At 34.9% G+C, this 13,426-nt stretch overlaps 1 protein-coding gene across 1 annotated transcript; it reads right to left on the reverse strand.

Moving 5' to 3' along the window:
- Positions 1–460: 460 nt before the first annotated feature.
- On the reverse strand, positions 461–4,990 carry LOC111883354 (zeta-carotene desaturase, chloroplastic/chromoplastic). Its single transcript, XM_023879678.3, has 14 exons — positions 4,614–4,990; positions 3,735–3,859; positions 3,512–3,646; positions 3,322–3,394; positions 3,160–3,233; positions 2,981–3,085; positions 2,655–2,899; positions 2,325–2,412; positions 1,923–1,965; positions 1,685–1,841; positions 1,480–1,608; positions 1,338–1,410; positions 1,092–1,256; positions 461–988 (listed from the first exon to the last, which is right to left on the reverse strand). Exons 1-14 carry the CDS (start codon positions 4,807–4,809, stop codon positions 833–835), a joined length of 1,764 nt encoding a protein of 587 aa, XP_023735446.3. The 5' UTR covers positions 4,810–4,990; the 3' UTR covers positions 461–832.
- Between the last annotated feature and the right edge of the window lie 8,436 nt (positions 4,991–13,426).

The raw sequence follows: 13,426 nt of genomic DNA on the forward strand, positions 1-13,426 counted from the left end.
ATTTGGTTTATTATAATTATAGGGTAAATTACGAGCAAGAAAAGAACCATTGATTCTTTTTTTAAACGAATAGATGATACATGTGAGCCTCAATTGCATCCGGTTAGTGATAATACTAAATAGGATATTCATAATGCACACCCACAACCTCATAGGAATAATAACATGGAAGAGTACTATAATATTGAACCAGAATAAAATGATATTTCAGATGTAGGAGGGGTAAAATTAGATTTTTTGATTCATAATCCAGGAAAACACGACATTCAATCTTAAGCTATCCAACTACTTAAGTAACCAACATGATAAGATTAGACGATTATGTATTAAACTTAGACCATAGCAACTTCAAAAATTAAAGTATCCATTAGTGGCCTTATGGATCTATGCGCAACCCCGTTATTCTTAATTCATGGCTCCGCCCCTGTCGACATTGAAATATGACAGATGTTGATTGAGATGAACGACAAATATAAATGGAGTGGTGATTGAGGATGTTCAATTGTTCATATCACACGTGATTATATGAAATACACAAGTTATTGATCAAATATCATAACCTTCTATACTATACGAGAATCTAATCAAAATCATTTATCTACCTAACTAAAAGTATGAGAAACTAATAAAACCTTAATAAATCCTTAGTTTTTGAAATTAAAATTTATAAATTATCAGTGTTACATGTTTTCAATCAATTATACAAGAAGCATATATATATATATATATATATATATATATATATATATATATATATATATATATATATATATATATATATATATATATATATATATATATATATATATATATATATTATGATATATTATAATCAAACAAGAGTAAGCTCATCAGCTGCAATGGTGTCTATGGCTTCAATGGCAGCAAGTTGTTTCCTTAAGGCTGCAAGTTCTTCCCCAGCATCACACACAAATGCAGAAGCTTGCCTCCCTGATAAAGTCGCCCCTTCCATACTGTCTATATAATCCTGAATCAAGTCAACAATACCAGTCAACACCCATCCAAAGTTTGACTTTTACAACCGTTGACTATTCATATAAAAAAAATGATTAAAAGAAAATGGTGAACACCTGTTTTGTATATGAGCCAGCTAGGAAGAAATTCTTGACAGGTGTCTTCTGATCAGGCCTAAATGGATCTTTACCGGGTCCCTCTCGATACAAAGATTGACCAATCTTGACCACTGATGACCATGTAACTTCCAGACCTTGGGAAGATGGGAATAGAGCCAAAACCTAATACATCACATAAATTAAAAACTTATAAGAATTTATTTTAATAATTAATAATAATGTTTTACAAAAAGTGGTGTTTACCTGTTTTTCAACACGGCTTATAATCTCTTCATTTGGTAAAGGCATGTATGGGTCCCCTGGAGTCAGCACACATCTGCATAGCAAAAGAGTGAGAAGGAATGGAATTGAATAAGGAATGGGAATGACTGATTCCAATCCTTACTGGAGCAATGAGCCTTGTCCTTCAATGTAGTAATCTTCAGGAGAAGCGAGTGCCAGGTCAGCAAAACAGGAAAAATCTGCATCTGGGGTGTAAAGTAGATTGTCCAACCCTGTTGCTTTCCTCGATTGCCTACATATCAAAAGTAATAACTTAGTTTTTATATGTATAAAATGATAAAAATAAATAAATAAAAATTCCAGGTCACCTAGAACGTTCTAGATCCTGCATTTCTGTTACCCAACCGTTATATCTGAGTTGTACTGTTACAACTGGAACACCAACTAATTTGTAGATATTATCAAAGAATTCCCATTCCCTCCAATTTGAAGGCAATAATCTTTTAATTCCAGGGACATCACATGCTGCATTTTTCATGGAATTTTTTTTTTATATATAATATAATATATTTGTTGGATATAAATGTAATATAAATAGATACAAACCTGCTATATATACATCTGCCTTTACTGTTTTCTTTTGAGTAGCCTGGAAAACACAAAGACAATACCATAAATAATAGGGATTTTTTTAATTTAATGGTTAGAAAATGTAAACTGAAGTAAATTTAAAAATGGTTCTTATGGAAGTAACACTAAAAAGAGAACTTTTAAAGTGGAAGTAAAGTCAACATCACTTTGTTTTATTTCATTAAAATACTTTCTTGATTAGTCTCGTTCTCATTAATGAATTTAATAATAATGGTGCTACTGCTATCATGCACTAAATCTTGATCCACTAGTATCATGCCAGATTGCACATATTAATTGTAAATAACTAAATACAAATAATAATAAAAAAAAACACAAAACCCCTAAATCTACAAATACTAAAGAAAAAGAATGTACCTTAGACATGGCAAGCCCTGTAACATATGTGTCACCATTAGCCGACTTGTCATACAAAATCTCTCTGCATCCCCATCTCAGATGAAACCTGAAATGAATTTGTGTAAATTGTTTGTTGGAGTGCAAGGGTAATATGGTCTATTCAGACAAAAAAAAAAGAAACAACTTTTATGTATCCAGCTCTTTATCCATATGGGGAACAAGGAAACAAAGCCCTAAAGACCAGATGATAAAGTGATTTACATTTATAGTGGGAAATAACTTTTTGTATTATTCTTTTGGTGGATGATTTGTGTTGAAATTAAATTAAGTAACTTTATTTAATCATACCTTCCTCCTTTCTCTATAATATAATCTCTGATGGGCCCACTAAGATACACATCAGGGGATCCCTTAAGCATACGCAACAAGGAAGCCTCTGTCTTGGTTGCAAACAATGAGAAAATTGTGAGCATACAACGTGCACTGATATTATCACAATCAATAAATCCAAGAGCATAAGCAACTGGGTCCCACATTCTCTGAATACTCTTACGTGTCCCCCCTTTAGACATAAACCATTCAGAGAAGCTAACCTATAAATTAAAAAAAAAGTCAAGAAAGTCAAAAAGGAAATGAAAGCATTTGACTTTTTACAAAAAGTTCTTAGTTCTTACATTATCAAGGTTTCTTATTTGTGTCATTGCTCCATCAGGGTCAACAAGAGCCCTCACAACTGGACTTAGAGCAAGAGCCAAAGCATTTCTTGCTTTATCATATGTCTGCATAGTAATATAAAAGATGAGAGAATGTTTAATGAAGGAGCATTATAATTAAAAGGGTATTTAGGTCTTACATTAAGCTGATTTGTGGTTAAAAATGCGTTAATTCCATGTAATGGTGCTCCAACAGGGAAGCGGAAATCAAGTTCTGTAGTTGGTATATAACAGTATTGATTATATTATGTAACAAAAATATGTTAATTTTAAGATTTTGTGAAATAAGATTCAAAAATTACCACCGAGTTCTCCTCCTCTGTTTACAAAAGTGTGAGTGTGATCTTTGACAAGGAGATTCTTTTCAGCTCCAACCTAAGTTACATACAAAGCCAAGAAAACTTATCAGATAATCATTACATTCATTTTCTGATTTCAGAATCTGAAAATGGTCAATCACTAGAGTAAAAAGCTAAGTATTTATTATTTGACCTTTTTCAGAAGACGAAAAAGATTATTGTAGCATCCAAAGAAAACATGTAGTCCCATTTCAATGTGGTTTCCACGTTTATCAACAAAAGAACCCACTTTTCCACCAATGAAAGTCCTTGACTCGTATATATCCACCTGTAAGATTAGAGAAGTTCAAGTATGGTGAAAATAAGAAGAAAGTGAGCAATGTGTAGAGGGGTAAGTATGTAATTTTTGTAAAAACCTCATGCCCTTGATCCAAAAGCTCCACTGCAGTTGACATGCCAGCAAGGCCAGCACCTATGATAGCCACTTTCAATTTAGGCCCCCGATAATGTTCAGGTTCTGGTGGAAATAATCCTTTTGGAGCTGATAATATAGTAATACAACAAAGAAAGATGAACTCGATGCCATTTCATGTTTCTAAAGAAGGAAGATGAAGAAATAAAGTAACCATTACAGATGCTTATGCATGTACATTAGGCACTCTCATAGTTTTATCCCAGTACATGTCAAAAGTCAAAACGAATGTGTAAAATAAAGTAGACATGAAATTCATGTATATATAATCACTGTTGTAATATCATTGCCCATTGATTCTATGCATTTATCGAAATTTAGGAATAGGTGTAAGAATTTTGAGCCGAAATTTGTTAGAAGAAAAGTCAACAGAACTTGGACTCGCCGCCCATAAACTCCAAAAATTTCTTCCCAATTTGAAGTCTGTACAAGATAACAGGATTGAGGAGCGTAATAAAAAATGAGCATATGAAACTTTCCTAAACAACATACCAATGATCATCAGGTGATCAGATTGTTGAAAATCTGTCCAATATCAGTGAATAAAAAAAACAATCATACTCACTCAGTTCTAAAAGGAAATACAACAAATACGTCAGATATGAAACTTTCTAACAAATAGTGTATGAAAATCTGTAACAAACTGTATGTCGTAATTGAATTTCGTAAGTAATTAAGGAAGAAATCAACAGAATTAGCTACTATTAGAGACTAAATTACAGCCTAAATTCCAAAAGCACAAATCCAGACTAGTATTACTGCTACTAATCAAAACAAAGAACACTTAAAACAGACGTACATCACAAATTTATCCAAAAATTACCATTAGTTCTCATGTCTGATACATCTCTGTCCAAATCCGACCGAACAACCGACTTGTGAGTCTTCAATCGGGTCAATTGACGGCTCCGGCGACATCGTAAGAATGTATCAGTAGTGGGAAAAGAATTACGGGTTCCGGCAGTAGAAGTGGCCGGAAACCACAGAGAAGAGGTAGATGAGGTAGATGAAGTAGCCATGTAACTAACTTAACAAGTTAACATGCACAAAACCACCCCTCTTTTGTATTCTCTATCCGAAAAAGATAGAGAATTGAGTGGGGTTTGAAGCTTTAAATTAGAGAAAAAGAATCTGAAATTGAGGAGATGCTGGTGGTGTTGGGTTTGTCACGGCGTTGGAACTAACGCACCATGACAAGAGATACCGTCTATCTGTTGGACAAAATCCTTAAATATTAAAAATACAAAATTTCAAAAATGAACCTTGTGGTTTTCGAAAAATGTCAAGGTAAGGATAACTTTTAAAAACGCTTCAAGATAGACCTATGGTAGCAAAAAGTTGCAACTTTAGTCCTTTTTAAACATTTTGTTAGTAAATTTTGGTTAAATATACATAAAATGAAAAGTTTAGCCCTTATATAAAAGTCAACACATACTTTATCCTTTACTCTCTTCTCTTCTCCCCTTATGAATGGTGGTTAAGATGGTGGTGGTGGTGATAATGGCTGAAGGAGTTGGTGGTAGTGGTGGATGAAGGTGATGATGGTGGTGGTGATATTAAAGTGGTTGTGGTCATTTAGGTTGAAGGCGGTGATGGTGATGGTGGTTGTTAAAGTTGGTGTTGACGCATGGTGAAGGCGATGATGGTGGTGATATCAATAGTTAAAAGGCACTGATTGTGACTGAATTCGTTGATTGACGATTGCTAAAAGTGGTGTTGGTGTATGTTGAAGGTGATGGCAAAGGCTGAAGGAGGTGACGGTGGCGGTGGCTGAAGGCCATAATTATGGTGGTGGTAATAGTGGTTGACGGTGGCGGTGGTGGTGGTGTTGGTTAAAGGAGGTAATGGTGGTGGTGGTTGTAGTGGCTAATGATGGCAGTGATAGTGGTGGTTGTTGAAGGTGTTGCTATTGCATATTGAAGGCAATGTTGTTGGTGGTGGCAGTGGCTAAAGGCGGGTGATTGTGGTGGTGGTTAAAAAATGAAACTTGCAACTTTTTAAAAACCATAAGGACCATTCTCAAATTTTAAAAACCATAAGGACCATTCTCAAATTTTAACTAGGAAATATTGGTTATTAATAAAAAGAAAAAGAAAAAAAAAAGTAACGCTTGACGATTAGACATAATGTTAAAAATACCATTCATGACATTTTTTTTTGAAACCGCACTGTATTTATGAAACGTATTTATGAAGCGTATATTAAAGTTAGCTTCACTTTACCATTTTTTAGATACCATAGGGACTATTTTTGAAATTTTATCAATTAAAAATTAGATGGTTACTATAATCTTGTTATTGTAAATATTATTTAACGTGTTAGTTATTATATAAAATTCAGGAAAGCAAAAGAAATATCCATACCCTAACTAACCATTATTTGTTTTTTAGATGATTCTACACTTTTGAGGAAACATGGGTGTGGTATATGTAAAGATTTGTAGCCCAAATTAATTTATATATTAATTTGAATGTTTGTTTATATTTGTATGAATTAGACTTTGTATTTATTTGATCAGGTTTTATGGTTTGTGACTACGTGTTTTGTCACCCTCAGGGCCTCAATCTCCACTATTAAGTTCCAATCAATAATGATGATTGACGAAATTAATAAAATGGGCATATATTTTAATTGAAGGTGGGGAAAATCTTTTATATAAATTATTTTATAACAAAGAAATTGAAAAAGGAAAATTGGTATCTACGAAGTTAAGAGTGAGTACGAGTTTGGTGCGATGTGGCATTGTGGTCGGCTTCATAACCACTATTATTTAATGGGTAACAAAAGAACACATTTTCATTTTGGCATTTTTCCCCATTTGTTTTTAGAGAGGCAGTGGGAAAAAAACTCATTTATTATATGTCTATTTTCATAACTTAGATTGAAGTTTTGGTTTGTTTAAAATTATAAATTTAGTCTTTTAGCTAGTTTTGTAATATTTTCATCATTAAGATCTAGTTTAAAGTTTTCAGTATTCCTCCTATTGAATCTTTTAAATAAGTTCTTTTATTATCATTATCATATATTTATTTGCTCTCATTTGTCATCTAGTGTCTTGTGCATCGGAATCTTTGATCGATGGGTTGTTCTTTTTGTTATTTGTTTGGCATCCGTCTTGTTCATGTAACATCCATTATCTGGGAGCAAGAGGTTTTAATTATGAAGTGTGATTTTTATCAAATAAATCAAACTAAATAATAATTGATTACAATTATGAATTTAGTTCATTTGAAGTAAGTAATCTCAAATTTTAACTAACAGAAATGCTAGAATTAAAGTAAAAACCTTAGAGATTTGGAGTTGACTTTTCAACCATGGAAACTTAAGGTAATACTTATGACTTAATCTATTTTATTAGATTTGGACTTAAATCGTAAGGATATGTGTTCAAAATATAAGTTACAAGACGAGGGATGTTAACTAGAAAATCATCTTGGGTTAAATAAAAAAATTAGAAAGTTCGAGTGGCAAATTTTACCAATTGTTGAAAGATTGAAAGTGAACCCCAATCGTACTATTTTATCCCTTTGTAACAATTTCTCTGGGATATAATCTTTCGATTTTAAACGAGTTTAGTGCATCAACAAGTTCATATTTCATACTATTGTGGTGCAATATGGGAATATTAGCATATGACATAACCAAACGCTAAACATTTGACCATATTGCATATTGATTGGATGAATGGAAGAGGTAAGAGACCCTGTAAACAAGAATATTATTATCAAATCAAATTGATTGGAAATAAAAGTAACATGGAAGACCGATCTTTCGATTTTTTTTTGTGAACCGGCAAATGTAATCTACTCTTAAGCTAACATTTAATTTCACTTATATCTAGGACGGGACTTGAACCCTCGACTTCAAAGAGAGAGGGTACCACCTGATACCGCTAGGCTAGAAGCCTTTTGGTAAGCATAGCCTATCGGAAAAAAAAATGCAAATGCATTCTTGAGAACATTAACCGAGATTCTCACATTTCTACATCAAGTTATTTTTAGCACACCTCATGTCATTATAAGCAAACTTTATATTTCACAAGTCTTTAAACGTTACGTGGTCTAATAAATTTGACTCGCATGAATATGGTGTGTCGTCTCATACTTTATTACGCTATTTTACTTCTGTCCTAAAACCTTCAAGGTTTAAGTACATATATCCATGTAAATTGGACCCGATGAATGAGAATACTTCTAGTATACATCATATTATTACATCACATGACCTCGTCAATATATGGGATGTTTCACATACATCTCAAGTCGTGAATCTATGTATTTAAGAAATTTTCATTATAACATCGTACTTTGCCAAAATGCATATTCAAGCAATATATTATCATTGAAGTCAATATTATCACTTGGGCATATACTTCACATACCAATTTATATTACTTCAGTGTTGCTTCTTACCATAAACCCATCATATAGAGGATTTCATCTTCAGTTCCTGACGTTGTTATTTTAGCTATTTAGCTATTTTGTGGAAGTTTGAGTTCTATTTACATATTTCACCTAATTTATTATCCATTCATGTCCATATTACCCAATTATGGTAATGTACCTCATTTTTTTTCATACATCCTCATAAAACTTACATATAGGCTTCGCCTTTAGTAAATTTAACACCATAAAAATTTACATATAAACTACCAGGTAGCATGAGTATCAGGCAATCCCATCATGCAATTCTTCATGATCCTTAGCCTATTTACTAGCATGTAGTTCTATCAATTCACATATCAACAGATATTCATATAACAAGTGTAGGTATCTTGGGGGATCACTTTCCTTTAAGCTAGCTCCAGCTGACTCTACACATCACATCCTCTTTTTCCTTTTTAAATTTTATCTAAAAATAATAATTGTAAAAGTTTTGTAGATACTTAGTTTGGGTTTGGAATCACACAAGTATTCATCCAAATCCCTCAAACCAGAGCTCTGATACCAACTTGTAACGCCCAAAAACCATGGTGAAAATTTTCAATTTTTAAAATGAAATAAAAGCCATTTCCATAGAAACCAGCACCATCAAAATAATTGTTTTACAACACGGAATTAAAATCAGAGTATCATATCATAACATCTCTTAAAATCATGAAAATTGTTGGACAGTGTGTACAGTTACGCCTTCGCTCTCCCTTGATCCTCAGAAGTACCTAAAGCATTTAAAGCCACGATTGTAAGTCAAAGCTTAGTAAGTTCCTTAAAATACCCCACACAACAATCATAACACTTGTGCCCTGGTATGTGCCTTATGACCCTTGAGTATTCAATAATTTCATTTTGGTCCCTGAAGTAGTACGCGGGGTGTACCACTTGGTATGCTTAGCGTCTGGTTGAGAAGCTAGTACGCGGGTCGTACCACTTGGTACGCTTAGCGTATTGGGTTGGTGGCGAGTCGGGACTTAGGTCATGTACATTGAGCATACGCATGCGTACGTTGGGCGTACATAGACTTTAATGAAACCCAAATTGGGAAGTTGCACCCTATTTAAGCATTCTTATCTTCTGGGGCTGGCCTATTTACCAGCACCTAAAGCCTCTAAAACCCTAAAACGAGTTGTAGCCTCCATTGTCAAGCATTTGAGCATTTGAAGAGAGTTTGGTGTTCATTTTGTTCATTGTGAAGGAGTTAAAAGATCTTGAAGTTGCTAAGTTTGGAGAAGGAAGTCTTGGATCCAGAACCACTACCCAATTTTCAAGAAGTTTGAGGTATCAAGTTCTTATCTTGGTTGCTAGATGCTTAGATCTCTTTTTGGGTTAAATAGTTATGTTTTTAGCCATGGTTTGGATAGATGTTGGGATTAGGACGTCCCAAAGTCTTATTCTTTCATATCAAAGGTCTTCATGGGCTCCTTAGGCATAAAGGTGTCAGCTTTATGGAGTTTAGGGGCCTCATGCACTCATTAAGTCCTTTTTGAGCTTTAGAGCTTCTTATGGTCATGAATGGACGTAAAGTTAGCAACTTTACGTGATAATTCAACTTAATGAGGTTAGATCTACACTCTGGGGTGAAGTCTTAACTAGTTAAGTGCTTAAAGTAGAAGGTGGCTGATTGGGTTGAGTACGCTAGGCGTACAAGCCCTCGAGCCAGTACACTTAGCGTACAAGCTAAGTACGCCTCGCGTATTCAGTTAGGTGGCCATTTGATGTTGGGCTTTAGGGTTGGACCTTGTTTTGGGCATAGAAGGATATGGGTTAGTTGGACCATCTGATTTTGGGAGTTTTGGGCCAGGAGCATTATTGGGCCTTGAGTTAGGGCCCATGAGAAGGGATTTGGGCCCAATTAGAGATTGGACCATATTTGGGCCTTGATGGATTGTCTGATTTTTAAGCCCATTGGATTGTGGTTATGGGCTTCATTCTTGGATCAAGCTAGGTTATAGGTAAAATGGTCTTTTACCCCGAGTATGGATTTTTGGTTATGATTTAGATCCCAATTGTTAATTGGTTTTATTTGGCAATTGATAGCTTGGGGAGTTATAGGATCAGCAGTCAGGGATCATTCATTTCATTCAGATTTTCGAGGTGAGTTTCCTCACCGGGTTTAGTGGGTCGAAGGCACCAATATCGGCCCATGTTTATGCTATGTTAGTATGCTAGTTGTTTGCGTGACTCTTGCATGTATTATGTGTTTATATTCTTATCGGGCTAGGTCCCGATTACCACTTGTATGTTATGTATCTTTGTGATTATTGAATGTTCTTTTTGTTAATTGATATATGTTATATGTGTGTTAGGTGTGGCCCGAACTATTACCAAACAGGGCCCGATGCCGAGTGGGGCCTGATGTCGAACGGGGTCCAATGTCGGGCGAGGCTCGAAGACAGGGTAGGGCCCATTATATGTTTATTTGTATGTATGGTATGTGGTATTTTGGGGAACTCACTAAGCTATGTGCTTACGGTTTTTAGCTTATGTTTATGGTACTTCTGGTTCCAAGGGGAAGAGCTCAGATTGACTGCATTGCACACACTGTATGGGTTTTACTTTTGGGACACACTCTGATTTTCATAATGTTTGATATACTTATTTTCTGGGATGTATGAAGAATGCTCTGGAATATTGTTTATTTAAAATCTAAAATTAAGATTTTTTGGTTCATATTTTTGGGATGTTATAAGTTGGTATCAAAGCCTTGGTTTGACGGATTCGGGCACACTCTTGGGTGTGTCTAAACTCAAACCGAGGATTTGGTAAAGTTTTCAAAAAGAAACATATTTTAAGAAAAGTTTTTTTAAAATAATAAAGGGTATGGTGCATGCAATCAACCGAGCTCATGTAATTTTTCCCAAAATACGCATACATGTTATTTGATATGCTATGATATGTGAATCTGTGAATCACATGCTAGTTAGGGCTAAGGATTTGCTCAGTTTCTGTATGATAGAATGCTAGGAGAGATGCCTTTGTATGCGTGTTGTATGAGCTTGTAGACTTGCATGCTAGTACTGATCAGTCAGTGATAGGTTGGCCTGACTAGGTTATTCTTGGTCTCGATAGTTGATGCTCGAATGTTGCTTGCTTTGTGCTTTTTAGAAGTTCTAACTAGCTTCAGCTAACTAGTAAATGAATATGCTAAGTTACATATTATGGGAACTAAATAATTTTAGAAGGTTGGGTTTTAACTCTATTGTGCGCCTCTTATTTAAGTCCAACCGTTGTAGTGTGAGACCTCTCATTCGAATAATTATCTAGTTTTAGTGATATGTAATGGTATTTGTGAGCTAGTTAGAGGAAGTTAGCGGGAGTTCTTTCTGCAGCTAATGGCGGAGAGTGGTGTGGATTTGCCCTAGGAAAACCTAGGATGAGATCTAGTGTTGGGAGCCTTATTTGTGAGGGGAATTATTGGATATAAAGTAACTCGGTTGAGTTAAGGCACTTCTTAAGGAAAGTACAGATAGATGTGGAAGGTAGTATGGGCCCATACTACTGGAGTAGAGGATCCGTACTTGATTCAAGGAGGGTTGTGATGAAGCCATGGAGCTCGTGGAGTTGTGATTCCCTAATTTTTATATTTCGATGCGTATTTTGATTATTTGTATTGGTCTATTTTCAGTATGGTGGTATTGCAAGGCAGACCAGTCAGCAGTTCTGGTATTAAGGAGGGTTCGAGATCAGGTTCTAGAGCCGGGAAGCTTGATGACTAGACGAGATAGTTCATCTCGTTTAAGATTACACGCAGTATCCTTGAGCAGATATAGTTGTGATTTAATCGAGTATGTAATACGAGATCAGAGTTTAGAAAGAATTAAGAACACAATATCTAAATATAATATGTATGGCTCGATTACGCTTTGTGGAAATACAGAGAAAATTCAGAGAGTACAATTCGAACGCAAAAGCTACTCCCCAACTCTAGTATTCATCCCATATATATAGTGATAATGAAAGCGTACAAAAAATATAAGGGACTAAGACACTTAAGCTTTAATACAAAATGCCCTTATAATAAACAACATACAAATAAACTTCGACACATACAATGACTCAGACAAACTTTAACACCTCACAACAATTTTCGAACTCAACATTCTCCCCCTTTGTGAGAAGTGTCGAATCTAAGCCATCAACATCTGAGCTGCTTGATGTATCACCCTTTGAATCTTAAAGTACCAATTGATCACCTTGCAAATTTCGGCTTTGTCTCCATCACTATTCTTTGCACAACTATTCATTCGGACAACAATATTTGTATAGTGAGGAGTTGTATATCTTTCCACGTCGCAGGCTTGAAACAAAAACTTTGTATTCTTTCCCTTTTTGTTCTTTCAAACAAATACTATCCCAAGAGGCTTAAAACAAATTTCACCATCCTCATAGCTCTTCAAACTAGCTTGACTTTTTAACATTGATTGTGGCACTGTGATCTTTTTTCCAACAACCAAAGCTAATTTGACATCAGTTAAAGCAAGGTATTCATAATAACTGTCTATGAATAACTTGATGTGAGCAAATACGATCAAGAAATATTATGTGCTTGTTAACTGAAGCTTTGAGACATCAGTTCCCTTCAGAATTCTTGCAACACAAATTAAGTCATGAATATTCATTAGAGGGAAGTCAGCCACCGAAAAAACGAAAGCGATGTTGTTTTCTCTGACAGCATGAAATCGATAATTCTGCAACACCCCCTTGAACAAAACATCCTTGGAAATGCTGAGAACTCGAATTATCTTGACCAACGACCAGATCTCCTCTTCCCTATTTCCCAGAACAACGTGAAATCGAATCTTCATTCTTTTGAATTCTTCTTTGTCTTCGAATTTATCAGCAATCTGATACTAAGAAGCCATGAACCTCATTTTGTTAATACGAAAATCCAACTGATTGAAATTAGTATTTTTTGTGGCATAGCTCTTCTTGGGAATTTTCTCAAAGTCATGCATTTCTCCATTAACCACCAAAGCTTCAATATTCCCATAGCAATAGTGCTTCGAAGTATCTCCCTTGTCAAGACTAGGAGGGTCATTTTTCCTTTGTCGAAGAATGCTCTGAATTTTCCTTTGTTTCTCCATTTCCTTTTCAACTGCAGCCTTTTTTCTTCGGCAGTGGGTTCTGTAGAGATACCTTTTCCTTTGTTTTTCATCTCTTCTGTTGATGGAAGTGGCTTTGACGAACTTGAACCTCCAAC

Source organism: Lactuca sativa, chromosome 2 (assembly GCF_002870075.4).
Source record: "Lactuca sativa cultivar Salinas chromosome 2, Lsat_Salinas_v11, whole genome shotgun sequence".
Taxonomy (NCBI): domain Eukaryota; kingdom Viridiplantae; phylum Streptophyta; class Magnoliopsida; order Asterales; family Asteraceae; genus Lactuca; species Lactuca sativa.

Excerpts from the sequence above, each read along its gene's own strand:
- LOC111883354 (XM_023879678.3), bottom strand. The coding sequence starts at position 4,809 with ATGGCTACTTCATCTACCTCATCTACCTCTTCTCTGTGGTTTCCGGCC. Across the intron at positions 3,086-3,159 it reads TAACCACAAATCAGCTTAAT|ACATATGATAAAGCAAGAAA; the intron begins GTAAGACCTAAA and ends ATTACTATGCAG. Across the intron at positions 1,966-2,324 it reads CAGGGCTTGCCATGTCTAAG|GCTACTCAAAAGAAAACAGT; the intron begins GTACATTCTTTT and ends TGTGTTTTCCAG.